The following is a 22,009-nucleotide window of genomic DNA, read 5'->3' as shown; positions in this document are numbered from 1 at the left end:
TATATATATAAATATTTTCTTTCAATGGCAAGTTGTTATAGCAACTGTCTTACCCCAAGTTTTAACTCCCACCTTATTGGAATTAATGTCTCATTGATTAAAGTTAATTTCTCTGTAATATTCCCCACCCCCATAAACACAGTCTTAACAAAAACTAATTTAAGAGACAAATCACTGAAGAGTTTACTAAAACCTTTTATTTTCAAAGCATATTCTAAGGCACTGCCCAATTCCTGGCCTGACCAAGTCATTCTTCAACTACTTATACTCAATATAGGGAAAAAAACTCACACACTTCAATAGATTACATTCCTGAATTGCAGTTAAGACAGACAAGGGTACAAGTACGCTTGGCTGGAAGGCAAAATGAGAAAACTTTACTAAACACTCATGTGCATTCATGTGTAAAGTCCAAACAATGGTTCTACCTGCATCTTTATAGGTAATGGCACCACAGAAAGACAAGTCTAAACACATTTGAGGTACTTTACCTCTCCCTGAGAATTTTTCAGTACAACCTTCACATCTTCACCAGTGCCCCAAGAATTCTGGTTCTTCCAGATGAGGTCAGTGCGAGGGTTAGTAATTACTCCAGCATTTGCAGCCCAGACCTATTAAAAGAATTCACATACAAAGCATTATTTGCTAGCCTTACACATTGCCATGTTATTTACTGAGTTATTTAAGTGATACTGGTCAATCTCCTCCAGTTAAGAAAATACAAGCCTACTGACTTCCAAAGTTTCTTTCAAAAAAACACCTCTACATTTTTTAATACAGAGACTTTTGTATATGTAAATGCATCTGATTATGGCCAAAATTATTGCTCCATACAGAAAGCAAGTTCCTGAAAAAAGTAGTCTGTCCAACTTCTTCCCAGTAACTGATTAATGCCCAATACAAATGTAGGTGTTTATTTTCTGAACATGTAAATAGAAAGCACAAAACCAAAGACCTTGTGTCTCACTGACACACACAAGTTGGCATGAAGTCCATTTCAACTGAAGAGCTGAAGATTGACAACTTACTGTAACAGTTTGGCCTGCCTTTAGTATATATCTTGAGGTATATCTGTAACTAGCAGAAGTGTCTCCTATTTTTCGGATCATCTCCCAACCTCCCATAGGTTGATCCTAATAAAAAGGAGAAAAAAATTTCCATTAGCAGTCATGTTCTATAATACATGTAGGATATTTTACATATAAGGCCATGAAGCACAGAAAATTTTCAGTATAAGCATTTATTATCACTTGATCTTCAGCAAGCAGTTGGAATAATTTTAGTTAAATCTGTCTTACCTCTATTTCAAGTTAAAGCTTAATACATCCTGCTTTTCAGTTGTGATGTTATATTAACTAATGCTTACAATTTGCATCAGTTTTGTTATAGCTTCATCAAGAAAAATACATAAATATTAAAATCCTCTTATAAATGTATAATAGTTTTTGAAGCACAGAATGATGATCAGACTTCTTAGAAAACAAAATATTTCTGTCACTATTCTTAAAATGTGTTTCTACATAGGCACACCTTCCACAAATACTCCTTTACTAGACCTACATTATTTTTTCCTTTCAATAACTTTTTGCCTATCAACTACTTGAAAAGCACTAGCAAATCTAATAGAAAACCATATACAAGTCATCACTACAGAATGAGTATTTCAAAACAAGAACAGATCTTTTTTAAATTCTCCCACCAACAAACAGTTTACAAACATTAAACAGTTGCCACTGGAGTCTGAAACCAGACAGTTAAGATAATCTAAAATAAACAATCTTCTTTATCTTAATGGATGCTGACATTCAGTTGGTCATTACAACAAAATATACCATACTTAAAGAGGATTTTACATATTTCCTATCTATTTATAGATACACATACACACATACATTAAAAAAAAAAACAAAACCCACCAACTAACTGTCAAACAATTGTGAAAATTCCCCAAGTTTATTACACTGCCCTACAGACAGCTGCTCAAATCTAGACCCCTGGCAAAGTGCTATAACCATTAACTACTGGTAACAGAAATGATGGTCCTTCCATGGAAAAATGACGGTGTAGTCAAATTAAATAAAAGGTGGGGGAAACCCACGTGGTACAAAGTGTGTGGGGGAGATCCCATAAGCTCAAAAAGGAAAAAAATGGCAGGTCCTGGCTCAAAAGAAGTAGTCTTTGTCTGAATTTAGTTATCTAAATGCTTAGCTGTCTAGACCAAGACAGTTGTCAAGGTTTCTTCCATTCAGTAAATGAAGTCAGCACTCTCAGCCAACACCCCAGACAGGTAATTACAATACATAGGTATCACCATCTGGAAGAGTCTGTCCATCTCTTAATTGATTAGAAGGGACTGAGACAGTTGGAACCACCCCAATCTTTGTTATCTAAAACATCAAGATGAGCTGCCTTTTACTGAAGGTAAGGAATCTGATGACATTAAACAAAGTGTATGTGTCACTGAAAACCAAGAATGCAGCTAACACTTCTACTCACAGCTGAGGCACAGACAGCACAGGAGAAGACAAGAATTACTTAGACCTTCTCTGAAATCAATGCTGCAAGAAGTCAGATCTTGTAATTCTGATGTCCTAAGGAGACAATTCTGTCTTCTCCCAGAAAAAAGATTTAAGAAATTACAGCCCCCAGTCTCCAATCCCTCCTGATGACTCACAGAACCGTATATAGCATAGGACTTTTTTCTTAAGCAGAAATTACAAGTAATGTTGGGGCAGGGAAGAGCAGGGTGGAAAACATACTGCATGTAACAGCAACAGTCAGAGGGCAACATAAGGAAAAGTTTTGATTATTACTCAAATGAAGTACCCTTTGATAAACAGTTATGTGTGTTCCCCCCAGTACAAACTCCAACCTGTTCATAGAATCACACACACAGAATCACAGAATGTTAGGGACTGGAAGGGACCTCGAAAGATCATCTAAAATAATCTGAGTAGCCATCTATATTGGGGAGAAGCTGCTAGAAGCTTCCCCTATGTTCAATAGAGCAAATGCCAGCCGGCTCCAAGGCAGACCCACCACTGGCCAAGGCCAAGCCCATCAGTAACGCCTCTGATAAGAAAAAAAAAGGGGAAGAGAAAAAGAAAACAGCTGCACACTTTGAAGAAGAAGGGTGAGGAGGTGCTCCAGGTGCCAGAGCAGAGATTCCCCTGCAGCCCGTGGTGAAGACCATGGCGAGGCAGGTTGTCCCCATGCAGCCCATGAAGGTCCATGGTGGAGCAGATGACCACCTGTAGCCCATGGAGTACCCCACACCGGAGCAAGTGGAGGCCCGAAGGAGGCTGCGACCACGTGAGAAGCCCGCGCTGGAGCAGGTTCCTGGCAGGACTTGTGACCCTGTGGGGGACCCGCACTGGAGCGGCCTGTTCCTGAAGGACTGCACCCCCTGGAAAGGGCCCAGGCTGGAGCAGTTCATGAAGAACTGTAGCCCATGGGAAGGACTCATGTTGGAGAAGTTTGTGGAGGGCTCTCCTGTGAGAGGGACCCCACACTGGTGCGGGGGAAGGAGTCCTCCCCCTCAGGAGGAAGGAGCAGATACAACGTGTGATGAACTGACCCCAACCCCTATTCCCTATCCCCCCATGCCACTGGAGGGTAGAGATGGAAATCAGGAGAAAAGTGAGGCCCAGGAAGAAGAGAGGGGTGGGGGAGGTGTTTTAAGATTTGGTTTTACTTCTCATTATCCTCTTGTCTGATTGGTAATAAATTTATTTTTTTTTCCCCCAAGTCGAGTCTGTTTTGCCCGTGCCAGTAATTGGTGAGTGATCTCTCGCTGTCCTTATCTCCACCCACGAGCCTTTCGTTATGTTTTTTCCCCCTGCCCAGCTGAGTTGCATTAGTATGTATTTCTTTTGGGGCTTTTTAAGGCAGAGAAAGCTCTTAAAAGGGTTCTGAAGTAGCCCAATTTCTGCTTGCACTATTTCCTATTAGAGACAACATTATTTGTAAAGCTTTACAAGGCATACCCCTTGCAAGGCAGAACTCTGAAAAGTTATGTTAAAACTTCAGTGAATGGGCAATCTAGCAATAAAACAATTGTTATGAAAAGGATTAAAAGTCATGAGGAAGAAGTCATCATCAATCCAGAATATTGTATGAAAGCTTATTTTGTGACAGAGTAGTTTTAGTGCCATCTCTTATACAGTGTGCTTTAGCTCCAGGGTCAAGACGAAAGGGTGCTGCGGATGCCTTCTACTTGTAATCAGGCCATTGTAAAGTTCATGATATGTGTGCATTTTCAAACCTGTTCAGAGGTGTTCTTCAAGCGGATAAATTTTCCATTAATGTCTATCTCCTCAATAGAGACCCTGCCAGTGGCAGAAGCTGAGTGGGAAATCCTAACACTACTGCTGACTTCAGATTCCTCCACATCAATCCTCTTCCTCTTCCCTCTGGTTGTATGCACACTATGGCTCGATGAAGCCTGTGAAACTGTCACTCGGGAAGATGGACTTGGAGAAAGTCTCAATCTATATTGAAGGAAGGAAGAAATACACATACATCACACTTCAGTTTTACTTTTCCACCTTTTAAAATAAACTTTCTTCCTCTCTCTCCTCTTCTTTCCATAGAATTATACGGCAAAGAGGTACAGGAATATAGTAGATGAAGCATGTTACATGAAAAAGTAAAGCCTTAGCTACTTTTTGAAGAATTGAATGAAATGTCAAACAGCTGATTAATGCTCCTGGAACACAGAATACTGATGGACTACTACATTAAGACCATAGAGGCATCTCTATGTATTTGTTAAAGACTACGTTCCTGGGTAGATGGAACATGTAAAGAAAAAATTCATAAGCAGACTTAAGCCACTGTAGGAAATTTATGCAAAAACCTAATGGCACAAGAGCTTTTGCTGTTTCATTCCCACACTTGACAGGAATCAGCCTGGACCAGTACAATCTCATTCAGAAAACAGTGAAATATGGAACTACTTTAAATGACAGCTCTGACTTATCAGGCTAAAGTTCTCAGTATTGCTGAACTCTGGGGCTGGATATGGAAAATGCAGCTAAGCTGGTAAGCTGGGCAATCATAACAGCTATTACTTTACTGAAGTTATTCTATACTTAAAGAAATTTGGGTAACAATTAAATAACCCTATAACTAACTATGAAAAAGAGTACTAACCATAGCACCAAACAGACCTACAAATGACAATTCATTACATCATTAGTGCAAAATCTTAATGGTATTTGTTCCCTTGACAGCTATTGGTCTGATACTCAAGCAGCTTGGTCTCGTGGAGCCGTAGAAGTGTGTCAGACAGGAGGAGACAAAAAACAAACAGTGCCTTGGTAACTGTAGTAAAGCACCCAATCACAGAATGTTAGGGATTGGAAGGGACCTCAAAAGATCATCTAGTCCTACCCCCCTGCCAGAGCAGGATCACCTACAGTAGGTCACACAGGAACGCATCCAGGCAGGTTTCGAACATCTCCAGAGAAGGAGACTCCACAACCTCCCTGGGCAGCCTGTTCCAGGGCTCTGTCACCCTCACTGTAAAGAAGTTTCTTCTGGAGTTTAAGCAGAACCTCCTGTGTTCCAGCTTGCACCCGCTGCCCCTTGTTCTACTGTTGGATATCATTGAGAAGAGCCTGGTTCCATCCTCGTGACACTCACCCTTAACATATTCATAAACATTAATGAGGTCACCCCTCAGTCTCCTCTTCTCCCAGCTAAAGAGACCCAGCTCCCTCAGCCTTTCCTCATAAGGGAGATGCTCCACTCCCTTAATCATCTTTGTGGCTCTGCACTGGACTCTTTCAAGCAGTTCCTTGTCCTTCTTGAACTGTGGGGCATTCCCAATAAGAACTGCCTTTTAACAGAGAGTAAGACAAGGGAAGCATGCAGATACCAGCATTTGTTGCTACATTCTTTCATACCTCTCCTCTTTGTCCTCCATCAGTTTCCGGTATACATTGATCTCCATACGAAGTGCAAGGTTAACATCCACAAGTTGTCCATAGTCACTCAGCTGCTCCTGCATCCGATTTCTCATCTCTGCCATTTCCTTCTCTTTCTCAGACAGTAGTTTGTGATGGTTTTGCCGTTCCTTGGCCAAGGTGTCCTCAAGCTGTAGCGCTCTATCTTGCCATACTCTAGACTAGAAAGCATTGAAAACATCAATGGTACAAAGGAAAGCGCACCCAAACCTCCATGCATTCTGCTATTCAGGCAACATGCAATGCAAAACATGAGGTTAAGCATCCTCCCCTGCTTTCTGAATTCAATCTCACTCATATTCAGCTTCTAGTTCTCCACCTCATCTACTACAAACATAACACTTTAAGTTCCTATGAAACTTACAACATACTTTGAAAGACAGCTACGTGCTCTATCTTTCTGAGATCTGAAGAGATGTTACTACATCCGAATTTACTTAGTCAAGAAAAATTGAGCTTAATTGTTAAAGTGTTTGAGACATACTGGACAGCACACAGAATCAAAGCACAGCTCAGTGTACTTCAGATCCTGTGGTAAGTAATTACTCTTCAGCTTGCAGACGTCTACTTCCTGCTTCAGTTTACTGCTGTTAATTCTTAATTCTGGGAGGGAATTTGTCTAAAGGAATATGGGTTGTTGTCAGTGAAAAGTCCGTCTGCCTGTTACCAAAGCCTTCCAGGCTTGCTGGAAGTACAGTGATAAGTGTTCCATGAAGAAAGCTACCTTGTCACACACTTTAAAAAACACATAAAGTTAGTAGAACTTAATATGGTACATACAGAATGGAATGCTTATCAAAGAAAGGCCAAACAATGACAACTTTAAGGTTGACTTTCCTTAAGCATGCTTTCTTCTGTTTGATAGTCTCTTGAGATTTTCCAAATTAAAGTACAGACACAGGAACCGATGCCCCACAATCACCTTGTCTGGTTAAGTCATCAAGTTTGCTATGTAGGCACTCTATTTGGGAAGTCATCATAGTCCAGAGACAATGAAAACAGGCAGTCTAAAAGGCTGACACAGAGGACCAGTGTAAGTGGTTGTCAATGCTGAGAGTCAGACAAGGAATTTAATAAAAGGAGTTGAGTGTCATAGAGAAGATCTTGGTGGAAACTACTACAAAGCGCAGTGTTAGTAACTCAGACCAGACCAGCATCAGTGATAAGACAGTTGTCTTCTTCCAAGAGAAAAAAGCTAAAGTTAGTGCTAGCAAATGGAAAACAAAACTCTACTGGCTGACATCACTAGCACTGCCAAAAAACCCAAAGAGACCCACAGCAGCAAAATGGGTTTGTTGGTGGACAATTACAGTCAAACTGACAGAAGCTGATTTTGATAGCCCTGAAACTAACAACCAACGTCTCTGCAAATTCAGAAGCAAGTTCTCTGAACATAAGTTGTCACTCCCAATACAAGCAATAGAACATAACTAGAGAAAGAAAGAAGAAACCCTCAGAAATACCTGTTGACCACCAAAAGAAAAACGATGGTAATCTAAAGGCAGAAGTAAGATCTAAGTAGATAAAACTCCCAATCCAATTCTCATGTAACCTCATGCACAGTCATTACATCACCTGATTTTGCCCAGAGACTTAGTGGTGAACTTGGCAATGCCAGGTTTACAGTTGGACTAGATGATTGTAATGGTCTTTTCCCACCAAACTATTCTGTGATTCTATGACTAACTTTCTTATATGACAGAAAAACTGGGAAGACTCATACTAGTATCTGCCAAGTTATTTGGAAAACTATTAAATAAAAACCCCTCCATTTATGTTCTTCACTTGAAATACACATAATTTTGAAGTCCTACAAGAGTCTACTGTACAGGAAGAACAGAATTAAAAATGTATTGCAGAAAGGACCAAAGCCAATTTTTACTAATATTTTACATTTTTTTTTTTTAATAAATGTTTTGTTGCATTTTCAGCTGATTATTAAGTTACAAAAAGCCCACTTCAGAACCAACTCTTAACATTTCTCATTTTTACTCTAGATTTTCCACTGCAGTGCATATGATGTTACTCCTCCCAAATACACTAGTACGGAAAATAAGGCTTGTCATAGCTTGTGTCATACTTATTCAGATGTGATCTATGTGCGCTGTGATCTGACTAAGTCTAAGTAGCTTCTGCTCAAGACCTTGCTTTACAAATGCTGAAGTACAGCTATTTAATGTATTTTCTCAGTCTCTCTTTTCACTCTATTCTGGTAAGACAACTTTTTTTTTTTTTTTAAAGAGTTCTAGATGCAAACTGAATCTGGGATAAAAAAAGAAACTAAACTGACAGACTGCATATTCCAGCTTTGGCTTTGAATGTTGCTTTGTGGATGCTAGGCTGCCCAATTACTACAGAACAGAATGAAATTGCTTAGAATGTCAAGAACTTTTAATATAGACCTCCTGTCTCAAATTGTCCTATCTACCTGCAAATGCTTCAAATGCTTCTGCAAAAGCCAGTTAACAGTACCACCTTTCAAATACCCATTCTGCCGCACGATACAGCACAAAAAAATTCAACATTGTTGAAAGAAGACATTAAGAAATTTGAAAAAGTACAGAACAGAAGAACAGAAGACAAATTCAAGTCATGATGCTGAAAATACTTATAAGTTAAGGGAAAGAAAGCCCTTCAAGATAAAAATCAACAAGTGTAATTAGCATGACTGAGGAGTCACAAACAGCTTGTTACCTCTTTCTGAAGGCTGGTGAGATAGGAAGACAGAGTTTCAATTCCTCTGTGACTTTCATTCAGTTCTTCTCTTAATGAGTTGACTGCAGAATTGCTCATCTCAGAGGATAGTTTAGCATTCTCAAGCTGCAGCAGACAAAGTTAAGACATCAGTTTCAAAGTAATTTTTATTAAAAGAAAAATTAGTCACTAAAAACCACACACAACAGTAAGCTGCAAAGTTCCTCCCTGCAGCTCTAACACAACGTAACATCTCTTTCTTTAGGGGTTAAATATGGTGGCTCAATTGCCATGCTGGTTTGCCCTAACTGAAATCGTAGTTCTCTGAGTATTTATTCTAGGATTAAAAACTTAAAATGTCTACAGCTTCCTCTGTAGACATTACTGAAGTAGGGCTGCTAAGTTCAGTTTTCATGCTGGCCAATGTTTAGCTTTATATATTTAATAACTATAGCACTGTTTTTGAGTATGCTTAAATAGAAGCCAAACTGAAATTACCAGTTCTCTAAAAACAACCAAACTTATGTTAATTTTCAGCCAACACAAGTGAATTGGTAATGTGCCTTCAGATTACAGTACCAGTGCTATGAGCCACTACTGCTTCACCCTACCACAACTTCAAGCTCAAATAATTTTTTAAATTGGCTACATCATTTTTTGCTGAACACTACCACATTCACTTGAGCAGCACCACAGACTTATTATTGAACTTGTAGTTGCAGACGAAATGGAATCCGAAAAAAACAATCCTTTAAAATAAGAGTCCAAAAATACAGAAACAGTATACCTGAAGAGGCAGAACAAGAAAGCCTCAATTATGAAAGGATTTTTAGACTAGAAAGTATAAAAATATTTTTGGCTAGATCTTACTTTAAGTAAGTTTTTCCAAGTCAGATTGAAGCCCTAAACATAAGCAACTGCACACTGTTAATTCTGTAAAGACTGAAAAGACTGAAAACTATGCTAATCTTAGCACAGAGCCACCAAGATGATTAAGGGAGTGGAGCATCTCCCTCATGAGGAAAGGCTGAGGGAGCTGGGTCTCTTTAGTTTGGAGGAGACTGAGGGGTGACTTCATTAATGTTTATAAATATGTTAAGGGCAAATGTCACGAGGGTGGAGCCAGGCTCTTCTCAGTGAAGCCCGATGATAGGACAAGGGGCAGTGGGTGTAAGCTGGGACACAGGAGGTTCCGCTTAAACTTGAGAAGAAACTTCTTCACAGTGAGGGTGACAGAGCACTGGAACAGGCTGCCCAGGGAGGTTGTGGAGTCTCCTTCTCTGGAGACATTCAAAACCCGCCTGGACGCCTTCCTGTGTGATCTCATTTAGGTTCCTGCTCCGGCAGGGGGATTGGACTAGATGATCTTTTGAGGTCCCTTCCAATCCCTAACATTCTGTGATTCTGTGATCAATTCAGTTTGTATCAACTTTTCTTCTTTATCATCATACCTTGTTTTTAAAAATACTAATGCTAACGTATGGTCACAGAAACCAGGTTCAGTTGAGACATCAGGATCCCTCCTGACAGAAATGCTGAATCATAGCAGAGGAAGGAAATTATGAAGTATAGCTGATTTCAGCCTGAGTATGCTTCCTCTCCAGAAAAGTGAAAAACAGCAGTCATTGGGTGTGGTAAGACTTCCACATTTTGTACAGGGTCAGAGGACTCAGGATGCTGTCTTCTCTGCAAGACCTATTATGAATTAAGTTTTATACAAAATATGGGAAATCTTGTTGATCATCCAGGTTATGTTACAGTTGATACCTAACAACACACATTTTCCTTGAATTCCTCATGATTCCAGTATTAATCACATTTTCCCTGCAGTTCACCTTCACACAGTGCCTCCTACTCTTAATATTATTGAACTTCCTGAGGATTAAAATTGCTTCCAAAATGAGACCTGAAAATGCAAATTCACATTCAAAAATGTGGTAATTTTTTAAAGCAAGTTCCGTAATAAAACTCTCTGAAATGCAAGTTATTAGGGTATCTTTCAATTAAATAAAGCAAAAATAAACTACATCAGACAGCTGTATGAAAAGATGTTCTGACTTTGTTACGGTAAGTCTGTTCTAGCTCTTCTTTGTACAGCTTCGCTTGAGCATCACACTGCTCTCTTATTTCACTGAGGTCTTGGGTTAGCTTATGTTTGTATTCAATTTGACACTCAGAATCAACCTCAACTAAGCGAGTTTCATGTTTCCTTGTTTCATTGATTTCCGAAGAAAAGTAGAAAAATAAAATAACATTCAGTAAATGAGACAAAACAAGTTTTAGAAGATTATTGACTAAGCAGATAGCAATGCAGATTTAGCTAGCCTCGTGGATCAGCATCAGATTAGTTTGACATTGAAACTTTCAGTGGAAACACGGGGCTATTTCCCTAGTCTGATCTGCATAGCACCTTATTTTGCAATAGCCAGTCACTGAAATAAAAGCTAGGATACCATCGGCATGTAAAGCCACATTTTCTTCTAATACTTATCTGCTTCTTCAACAAATACACTTCCATTTGATTAGATTTCAGAAATACATCGCCCCTTTCTTTAGCTATCTTCTATGCTTGCACAAAGTGAAAGTACTGTGAAATTAAACAGTCACATTCACTAACCAGCATTTTCCCCATTCATTTGTATGCTTTCCTGTGGTCTCTGGAAAAAAGGATTCCAACAACCTAAACAAAGCTGAAAATACAACTAGCAAGGAAATGTCCACACAGAACAAAAGACAGCAAGCATGGTTAGTTACATTTCTTAATGCTCTAAGGTTCCTCCTGTAAAGCCTCAAGTACTACAAGTTAAAGGGAAGGTGACAAGAAAAAGCTCTGAAAGACTAATGGAAACAGAAGTTGATTAATATTTTTCAAAAGCATCCTATTAGGAAGTTCTGAAATTCAAAACCAGTACAAATCCATCTGTTTGAGTGCTCTTCTCCACTTTATTTCTCATACAGGGATTATCTGAGATATTATTAACCTACTTTCTCATTACTATGAAAATATGTGTATATTACAATACCATGGGCAGAATTTAACAACAAGATACATTAGGCTATTTTATCAGAAGAGTTCTGAGTTAACATCATTTTTCCTAGGAAAAAAGGTTGGAAATCTGCTCTGAGTGGGAGTTCAGACCAGATAACTTCCTGAGGTCCCTCCCAATCTAAATTATTATAGTATTCTAGAATGAGCCCCTAGCTGTCTTCTTCCCTTTAAAAATGTGAATTATTGAGACTAAAGCATTTACCTCCTCATACATATTTTTATGGAATTCCAATTCCTCAGTGAGACTCTGACAACGGTTTTCAAGATCCACTTTCAGCAAGATTTCATTTGCAAGCTGTTTCTTGGTAGCAGCTAAAGAAGTTTCACACTTCGAGAAAAAGAAACAAAAGAATCAACATAATAATGATTGTGTAATATAATTTGTATAATTTAATTACCTCAGGTGCCTAAAAGCATGGCTAACTCCATGTTATGGTTGAAACTGATGATCAAATCCAACATTTCCACCACTAACACCCCACCCCCCTTTTGCAACTGCTTGCACAAGTGAGTTCTAGATATTTCACATTGGTAATTAGCACTAAAATGCTACTTATCAGTTTTTCCTCCCAACACTTTGTTTTTTCTACATAGCAAATACTAGTTTCCTGGTCTCTTGAACTCATCCTCTTGAGGGTAGTGTTGCTTAAGATCACAAATTACGTGTTTCAAAGGGTGAACAAAACTAGCACAAGACTTTCCCTCCCCCTGCCCCACTTCTTTGTTCTGTCAGACACCCAGGAGATACAGGCAGAACCAAAAGGAAAGCAGAGAGAATCACAAACTGTTACTTGTCAATTATTCATTATTTGTATTTTTTATGTCAGCCTCTCCACCTAAACAGTTCTACAATTTGTAAAGTTTATTTTGACTCCTGACCTGTCTTCTTCAACATAAGTACAATCCCTTGCAATTTAAGAGTCTGCAGTTTTAAAAGCACTCTATTCCACCATTCATGTATTAATAAACTGAACCCTACTTGACACACACACCTACTCAATACTGCTTCCAATGTTGACAGTGAACCACAGTTTGTTCTAGTTGTAAGGAGATGACAGGTTTGCATCCATTTATTGGCTACAAGGTTGCATTTTACCAGAAAGACAACTCTTACTACAGATGTATTATATATGAAAACACCTAATTTGCTGACAGAAGCTTAATGGTTAAATATTTCTTCTCACCTGTACAATTTGATCTTTTAAATCCTCATTTTCTACCTCCAGACTTTTCTTCTCACCTAGGGCTGTGGCCAGTGCAGCTTCTTTAGAATTTAAGGCTGCTTCGAACTCTTGAAGTTTGACTTGGGCTCTATTAAGATCAGATTCCTTTTTTGCGTAGCTGGAATATACCAGAGAAAGTCGTAAGAAAGTCTAGGAACAGCCCCCAAGTAGACTGCTGACAAATAAGGTGCATTCTGAATCCTGAACACGAAACAGACCCAAAAATATTTTGTCTTGGCTTAATTTACTCTAATTTAAATCAACTCCTTCGTTCTGCTTTCTGATCTGGTCTAACAATAGCTTAATATTTTGCTTGGGCTGTAGAAACCTAAATCCAGGGGAAACTCACAGTGTCAAGCAAATATGAAAGGCATGCACAGAAAGAGGACACTGTGTGTTTATTAAAGGAACCTTTTGTTTACTCTTTAGCTAGTCACTGTAAAAACATCCTACGCTCACCACAATCTTAATAGGAAGAAATAAGTTCTCCAATCAGAAGGCTCTCTCCATAGAGCGGAAACAAGTAAGCTATCTTCATTGCCTTGTAACCACGGAGGAACTCGTGCAGATCCACTGTCTGGGCTGCAAATCGCCCATTTCCAATTGGCAGATCAACTGCTCAATGAAAATTTGTGTTCACTATCTGTAAGTCAGTCTTCCATAAGCAGAAGCCACAGCACAGTGAACTGCTTTGCAGCACCCGTGTAATCATACACAACAGCAAAGTTCCACAGATCTGAGGAAAGACACCCAAACCCTGTCCGTACAATAGTCTGTGTCACGACTGGAACTGCACTGGTGCAGAGGTGTTGTTCTTTACAAAAGCAAACACACAAGCTTTTCACATTACCACACAAATTAGATTTTGTGCCTACACAAGTGGTGAAACAGTTTATAGGGGTTTATTCCCTAAAACAGCAAAGTAGTCACATGAGAAAAGCTAAGTAATGCCACAAACACAAACTCACACTCTTCAGACTAAATGAATTATTCACAAATAATGCTACAACAAGCTACTATGAAAAATAGAGGAAAGGAAAAAACACACTCAGTAATCAAAATGACTGTCGGCCTTTAGATGGCACAAGCATCTGTATTTAAATGTGTAACACAAGTTCTCCCACCTTGAAGTGGGAGAGATTCTTTTTCTCTTGGGAATACTAACATTTCTCTAGTTAAGACAGCAGCATATAGAAGTTCTAGATGTTTATAATCAAACTATGAACATTTTACAGGAATGGATGGATTCAGACTCAATAAGACAAAGCTAGCACATTCTTCTCCAGTTTTCACACTTCTCTTTGTAGAAGTGAAAAAAAAAATCAGAATTCACAGCACAGACTGAAAATTGTATAAAGATTCTTAAGAGCAAGATTCAAAAGTGTTAAAGTATTAACACATTCAACTACTTTTTTTTTTAATTGCTGTACTACTTATAAGAAACAACAGCAATGCTTCTCAGCAAAATAAGACCAATGTAAAAATCAACACACAATTTTAAAAGGAGATACTCTCAAATTTAAACTATGCTTTTCCAAGATTACATGCAAGCACAAGCAATTAATGTCGTGCTCAAGAGAGATGTGTGCACAAGTGCTTGCAAAAAAAAAATAAATCTGTAGAAATAAAACCAATGCTGGGTTGTTTTAGTGCCACAGCCAAAAGACGTCGGGCTTTACATTACAGACTAACAGCCCACCCCTAGGGTAACACCATACTCACCCAGGTGGTAGACTGCAGCACAGACTCCTTCTGCTGCTCAGCACTACCCAGTCCCTCCATGGCATCATACGTACCACTCCTTAGACCCAGCATTTCAGAGCAGTTTGGTCCACAGCTCAGACAAAAATACAGAATTTAGTTTTTGGCCACATGGGCTCCTACTTCCACGTTCTCTGCATTATTCACTGGAGGCCTCTGTCCTGTCCCTCCTCTCCCACCCAGGCCTGTAGGAACCTCAGCAGGCCAAGAAGCTGTATGGCAGAGGAAGGAAAAGAGGGGGGGAAAGGTGTCTTGATGTGATACGTCTGTAATAACAATCTCTCCATCACCTATTGGGAAGCATGAGTGCCCACATCAGGCCTTTGTTGCTGGAGAAAGCTTTATTCAAAACATGGAGAAACTGTTTCACAAAGGCTCTCTCACAAGACTTCAAGTTGGATCCTGAAAGTAGAAAGTCACACATACACAGAGTTATAGTGTGCCACCGCCCCCACTTCATCCCTAATTATCCTGGACTCCAAAACAGGAACTTTCCTTAAAGTTAGGTTACCTTAGTTAGTTACCTTAAAATATCTCTACCAATTACAAACTGGTAGGAAGCCAAGAAGAGAGCTCTTACAATTGGAGCACTAGAGAAAGAGATGTACAATATGGACTAGTAACAACAATATGATTAAAACTTAATACACTCCCTGTACCACTAAATTCGGTATTAGCAGTTACATCAATCCAAAGTACCTTCCTTGCTTGTTTGCAACAAGATTGGCCATGAAGCCATCCTATAATTTGATGCAACTGAAGCCACAAAAGGAAAAGAAAAAAAATTAAATTAAACACTATTAGTTGTTAGTGCTATGAGTTCTCCAGCTATGAGACAGCTCACCAGAACACATTTTCAGAAAGAAAACAGAAACTAGAGCTCAACACTTCAAACACTGAAAGCCAGATGAAATCTCAGCAACTCAGCAGTGTCATCCCAGCCCTAAAGAAATACAGGAAAGAAGTGAAACAAGATCAGAAAAGCCTCTGTGAATTATAAAAAACAAACACCAAATGTATACAATATATACTTCACTCATACACCTAGTAATATTTAATCAGGAAGAACTTCAGCCTCTTGACAATAGCTAGCTCTTCACTCCACAGAAAGCCAAAGCAACATCTCAAAACAACAAATGAATGTCAAACAACTTCCTGTTGTGGTGTTCATAAATTAGACAGAACTGTACTGCTACAAGTAGTTGGGCTCTCGACAGAAAAATAAAAGCAAAGAAATAATTGCTGACTTTCATCTTTTTCAAAGAAGCTTGGTTTTCTCTCTTTTGACTTCAAAGTGCATGGGATCTTCTTATCCATGGAATTGTAACTTATTTTAAAATAGCATCAAACTAGGATCCCCTAAAAAAGACAGTTCCCATTCATTTTTGCTGTACTTCAGAGAAATTTTGCACTTCAGAAATGTAACCCACAACATTTAACTCACATAGACACTACAGAGTGTAAAGAACTCGGTCTCACTTGTTGAGGAATGGCTTAAGGATAAGGGTCACAGTTCGACTGAGCAATTGTACGATCAGAGCCTGTTTTAGTAGGCCCTAGTTGACATAAGTTGAGTGGAATTTTCCTCTACATGCAGTTCAGCTGCTACGTTCAGTTTAGCAAGAACAGGCTGGCCTTGCAGGACAAGAAGTGAAACAACTTTGAAGGAGTAGCGCTTGGCAAGCGGGATGCGCTGATATAGTTTTTACTGACTCTGTGAGAACCGCAAGTAAGAGAACAATGCAAGTCTGTAAACACAACCTTTACTATTGTAACCAATCATTTAATGCCTAAATAGTATGATGTAACTAATCGCCAATCACGTAATGCCTAAAAGGCACAACTAACTGTATAAATGAGTGTTATCTGGGCTAATAAATCGATTCATGATCTATCACTCATATTGAGTCGGCTTCATGAGTCCTCCGCCGCTCGCACTCACTCCTACCTAGTATTACCAGCACAGCTCTCACTAATGGGAGTTGCAACCACATATGCTCTAGAAACTGCTCAGCACACACCACAACAAAATAATGCTGTCTGGTTTTCCCCAACACATCTAACGACACAAGCAACCTGACAGCAGTAAGCGTTCCACAGCACCGCTCTCAAGAGTACCAGTAACCCTGATAGCTGCAGTACATCTGCCCAGCTCACCATTAAGAAAGCAAGTTTCCCAAAGCAGATGCAGTCCAGCTGAGGCACAAATTTCTAAGCAGGTTTATTTGCTCACGATTCCCAAAACTGAATAACCTGTAAATCAGAGTAAATCAACTCACATACTACTATAAGGTATTGAGGTTGAGTTGTGTCTGGTTACCTGTACTACCTCATTTAAAGCTAATTCAAAGCTCTGAAACACAGATACCAAGGGGCAATCACTGCTTTGGTGAAATTATCTAGACCACTTGGTTTGCAGTTCCATAAGATGACCAAGTCACTGAGCAGCTCACTGACAGAGGAAGGCTCTCTTTTCACGCTCTAGTGCAAACACCCTTCTTCCCTCAGTCCTGAGGTTCACTAAATAACCTAGAATTTGTGTAATCTCCCTAAAAAAAAAAAAAAAAAATTCACACAGGAAAAAAGACAAAAAATATTTTCTACCAGTTTAGTAAGTGGAATTGGCCTTCTGGAACCAGATAAGCCACACACCTAATGCAAGGTAAGCAGCAAAACTCCTTTCAGTTAGTAGACAGATCTCAGGTGTAATTAAAGTTCCTTTGAAACTGACCAAGTGCAGGTTGCCACTTCATTTTTCTCACCTCCCACAGGTGAGAGAGCATGCAGTTGCATGACATTTTCTCACCTCCCACACTCACCCACTCATTTCGGACAGTACTTACAGTCAGATCACAAAGCTAAGCATTACCAATATTCACCAAACCCTCCTCAAAAAACATTGGTTTTCAGACAATTCATGACATAGCTACACAACTGTTGTAACTTACGATAATACAGCCTATATTTACATCCGTATCAAATTACATGTTACTGCACTGAGCTGGTTTTCCACTCCAGTTGTGGAGAAACATGAAAATCTAACAACAAGCTATGGTCATTAATGCCGTATGTTTTGTTTAGCTAACGGTCAGTTTATCATGTTTTGGGTTTTTCCCCCCCATGGTAGACAAAACTTCAGTAAGCCTATGTGTTGCAAGAAAGTGATTTGCGATAATATAAGAAACATCTGTCTACAAGTATTCGAGTTCTTGTATATACATCAACATGACAATAAGAGTATATGGACAAGCTTGCCTTTCCTGTAAATATATATAACTTGGTTTCAACTTGTCTCACATCACTCTTTTTATTTAACTGAAGACAGTTACTGAGTGTTTGAAATCAACACTAAACACACATAATCTCTAGCTACTTACTGCTCACAGGGTCCCTTCCTGAAGAGCTCAGTCAACCATGTGAATCCCACTACCTTAACCCGCAATCTAGGCAGAACCTTTACACGTGCATACCAAAGTACTGCCCATTACTGTGTTATCATTACATGTTCACTTATTTGAGACCACCTTTAATCCTACAGCAAAACATTCCTTGCACTGTTATGGCCTACGCTGCATGGAAGATGCTCTTGGATAGCAAGTTATTTTCTTACATTTCAGTTGCTTCAATTATTGTGCAACAAGTTAATCCCTCCTTCCTTCTCTGGGTGCTCTCTCTGGTACACATCGGAACAGTGAAATATTTCAAATTAAAGGTCAGGAATTCCCCAGCCAGTCTTCACCTCACTTCCCAGGACCACTTACAGTAACAAAAATATGCTTCTAGAAGTTTTGAGTCAGCTTGCTCAAAACAGTTCCTCTAGCTCATTACAGCACACGACATAGGCACCATGGGAACCCCCAAAACAGCTGTTACAACTTTGCTTGCATTAACACAACACGGTTCTTCTGAGTAGCTGCTCAGTGCACCAGTTGCAGAATGCCACACACCTGCACAGCAATTCAAGCCCTAGGCTGATACCAAGCTATTACTGACATTAATTTTACTGCCTAATCTGACCGCAGAAACTCATTTCAGAACATAGATGAGAAGGAAGACCAACTGAGGACACAAAGGAAAAGAGAAAGAGAAATAATCTCTTAAATATTAACAATGCATAAAATGATTTCCTTGCCAGAATTACATTTACTATAAATACTCACACTCTATAGAATACCTGATGATAATCAATGACCATTATATCCTTTACTAGTATCTTCAATAAACCACATAACTTCCTTCAAAGTTACATTTATCACATTGTCTTCTCTTACAGGAAAGCAAATGTACTTCAGCACTGGAAAACTGCCACAGTGAAATCTCAGCCCGCCAAAGACAAACGTAAACAAGGAGCTTCCTAAATGAACTAACATGAACACCAGCTCATGCTTCCTAAACAGCATGATTACCTCACAGCACAGATCAGAATACAGACAAGGCCGGCCAGGGACTTTGACATGCTTGACACTTACATGAGTCCCCATAACAAACATTCACCCCACCAACGGAAATCCAACCTGAAACCTGACCATAAACAGACCAAGTAACACAACAGTAACAGGAAACCAGACTTACTGAATTGCCCTTGTTCAACATTACCAGGTAACACAGCTGTGTCAAACTTCACAATGAAAACTGTTGTTACATTAATTGCTGAAGTTACACATTAGGATTTTTCCTCTACCATCCTGGCTCTACAGTTTTCTCTGGTTTGCAGCTACTGCAAATGATGAAAGCATGACACACTTCCAGCCAAAAGCAGGAACTTAATACAGTCTGTAGGATGCTGGAGTGATGGAGCAATTCAGAGCTCTGCTCTTGCATCTGCCATTTAATTGATGACATTATGAAATGGCTAAGGATCAAGTCTTTCACTACTTTACCTGCATTGTCTATTTAGCTCTTTTCTCAAGGAACATGAAATCTGCAGTAATCTGAAGCCAAGGCCACACTGCTCTGTTGTAGGAAGTGCATTCTACCTAAAATTAACAGCTAGGAGTTTGGTGTTAACTGCATCATCACACACTTTTGAAACTTTAGCTGAGGATCCAGCTATTTGCATGCTACTACCTGGTTTCACCTTCATTACTCATGAGCAAGTCCAGTAGTTGGAAATTCATTTGCACAGACTTTTTTTCTATGTAACGTTAAAGCTTGTGTGCCTAGAATGCCTTTAGTCCTCCACTCACAGATCTTAACTGAAGCCCTAATTCCTCACCTCGCCACCATCAATTTGAAGCCAACGATAACCCGACACGCCTGTTTGAAAAGACTGTCTCCACAGTAGCCCAGCTACCAGCCGTGGCTATCCTGCTATAAACACTGGCAAAGGCACAGTGCACTCGTGTGAATCCCGGCGGTTCTCCTGCACCACCCCCTCATGCCAACAGCCCCTGCGCTACATGCGGCCCCTGCGCTACATGCATACAGCAGGGTGAACAGGATTGCAGCTGGTTTTCCAGCCAGTGAGTTTCTCAATACAGTTCACTGTGCAGTCACACAACAGAGAAAATAGGTTGTTATGGAAGCAAGAGTAAGGATCCTGAAGGTCCCAAGGCCAGTTTCAATTAGCAGCACGAGCTCAGCCCATGTCTTCTACAGTCCTTGAGTGCAGAAACATGACAATCATAATTGAGCATACTATTTAAAAGGAAGGAAGGAAGTAGAAGGAAGTGTCTACAACAGCTATCACCAATGGGAAAGCATCCAGTAAAGTCCTGCCTAATCAGGAAAGAGAAAATGAACTGGAAATACTGTTAAATTAGTAAATTCTCCCAATTCATTCATAAATTAGGGAAGAGACAAAAATCTCCCTCTTCTCCACCTCATTAAGAGCTATCCAAGAGTTCCATACACCTAAACTCAAAAGTACATGGATTTTTTTTCCACAAAACAGTCTTGAGATAAGATATTTATTTTGATTTGCCTCCGTTCTCCCTGTTACAAGCCCCCGTTTACTTTCACAGTCATGTATATCATTTCCCTTCCTCAGAAGGGAAATAGGGAGAGTTGTTGTGGTTTGCGGTTTTTTTTTTAAACCTCACTTATTTTTTTCCCTAGTTCTTTAAGATTTGAAATATCAAAATAAGCCTTCATATTTATTGAGCTACAGCAGTATCCAATGGCAGGCAATCTAGAAGTAGAGTATATAACAAGCCAACTATATATAGTAGTATCAACTACAGAAACAAATGCAGTTTTTCTTGAGGGATTAAAAATGTGAACAGAATAAGATTCTGGTGATTAAATTCAAGAAATCACTCCATATATATAAGACTGAAGTAAGAAAATCAAGAGAATCAAACAAATAGGTGACTGGGCCTTGAAATAAATTTTGATAAAGAAAGAATAAGAAAAGTCCTACGGCACTTTGGAAGTAACTATAAGCTTGAGTTTGATGCACTTATTAGGCTAGGGATTGAAAGATAAGGACTGGAATTAAATAAATCGATATAGCACCTCAGAAGGATGTTGTACCAACCAGAGAAAGTAGAGTTGCACGTGTGTCTGGGGAAACAAGAATAACACCTGCAAAAACATTCAAGTAGCACAGGGGCCAGCTAGACCATGAATCATTTTGTACAACTTCAGCCAACTAAGTAGTGAATCATCTCTGCTCCCTCACAGACCCAGGACATCTTGGGGGCGATTTCTCCAACCATTTATATCCACAGACTATAAAGGGAAACAAATACCTAGCCACCACCAATCTGACTCTTTTGATGTGGCTACCAGTATACTTAAGCCAAGCAAACAGTTTACAGCTTACCAGAAGACACAATCCCAACTCAGCCCACTTCTCTTCCTTGCTCTCAGTCACCTCCTATACACAAGTCATGGTATACTTTCCTGTTGACAGCAAACTAGATCAGCAGAAGTGAACATCCTTCTGCCTTATTAATGATCTGAGTTTGCCAACAGCACCAAAACAATCGTTAGAACAACAGGTAAGATGGTGATGGGAAGGTATGGCGCTATGTGCTTCTGCAGCAGCACACTACTGGATTGGCTCAGCTGTGCACCCACCAGCAACCTTTCACAACCAAGGGTAGATTACATCTACCTCATTCCAACAGCCAGGATGAGCATTTTGCAAAGAAGGGCAAGAGAAAAGTTTATTCTGCACTGCACTCCCATCTGTCCACGATTTACAGACTCACACAGCTAAACCTGCAGCATTTAGCAGTGTGCTGTGGCGGGGGGTCTGGTGTGGCTGGTTACAGACAGACACATTTCGATGTGACACTACAAGTCCGGACACACCATTGCCAGATTCACTTGATAGTACCCTTTCCCTGCCTTCCCTTTAATCCTGA

At 39.6% G+C, this 22,009-nt stretch overlaps 1 protein-coding gene across 1 annotated transcript; it reads right to left on the bottom strand.

Moving 5' to 3' along the window:
• Positions 1-467: 467 nt before the first annotated feature.
• Positions 468-15,098, bottom strand: LMNB1 (lamin B1; the record flags this gene model as incomplete). The annotated part of the gene is made up of 9 exons (XM_010165797.2): positions 468-611; positions 1,029-1,133; positions 4,265-4,490; positions 5,910-6,130; positions 8,664-8,789; positions 10,722-10,890; positions 11,916-12,040; positions 12,897-13,053; positions 14,987-15,098. Coding segments are annotated over 9 exons (1,385 nt in total), but the record flags the coding sequence as incomplete, so codon positions are not given.
• Between the last annotated feature and the right edge of the window lie 6,911 nt (positions 15,099-22,009).

Source organism: Antrostomus carolinensis, unplaced genomic scaffold (assembly GCF_000700745.2).
Source record: "Antrostomus carolinensis isolate BGI_N321 unplaced genomic scaffold, ASM70074v2 scaffold5564, whole genome shotgun sequence".
In the NCBI taxonomy this organism is placed as follows: domain Eukaryota; kingdom Metazoa; phylum Chordata; class Aves; order Caprimulgiformes; family Caprimulgidae; genus Antrostomus; species Antrostomus carolinensis.
The sequence above is the reverse complement of the archived record's forward strand: the minus strand, read 5'-3'. Positions and strand labels throughout refer to the sequence as shown.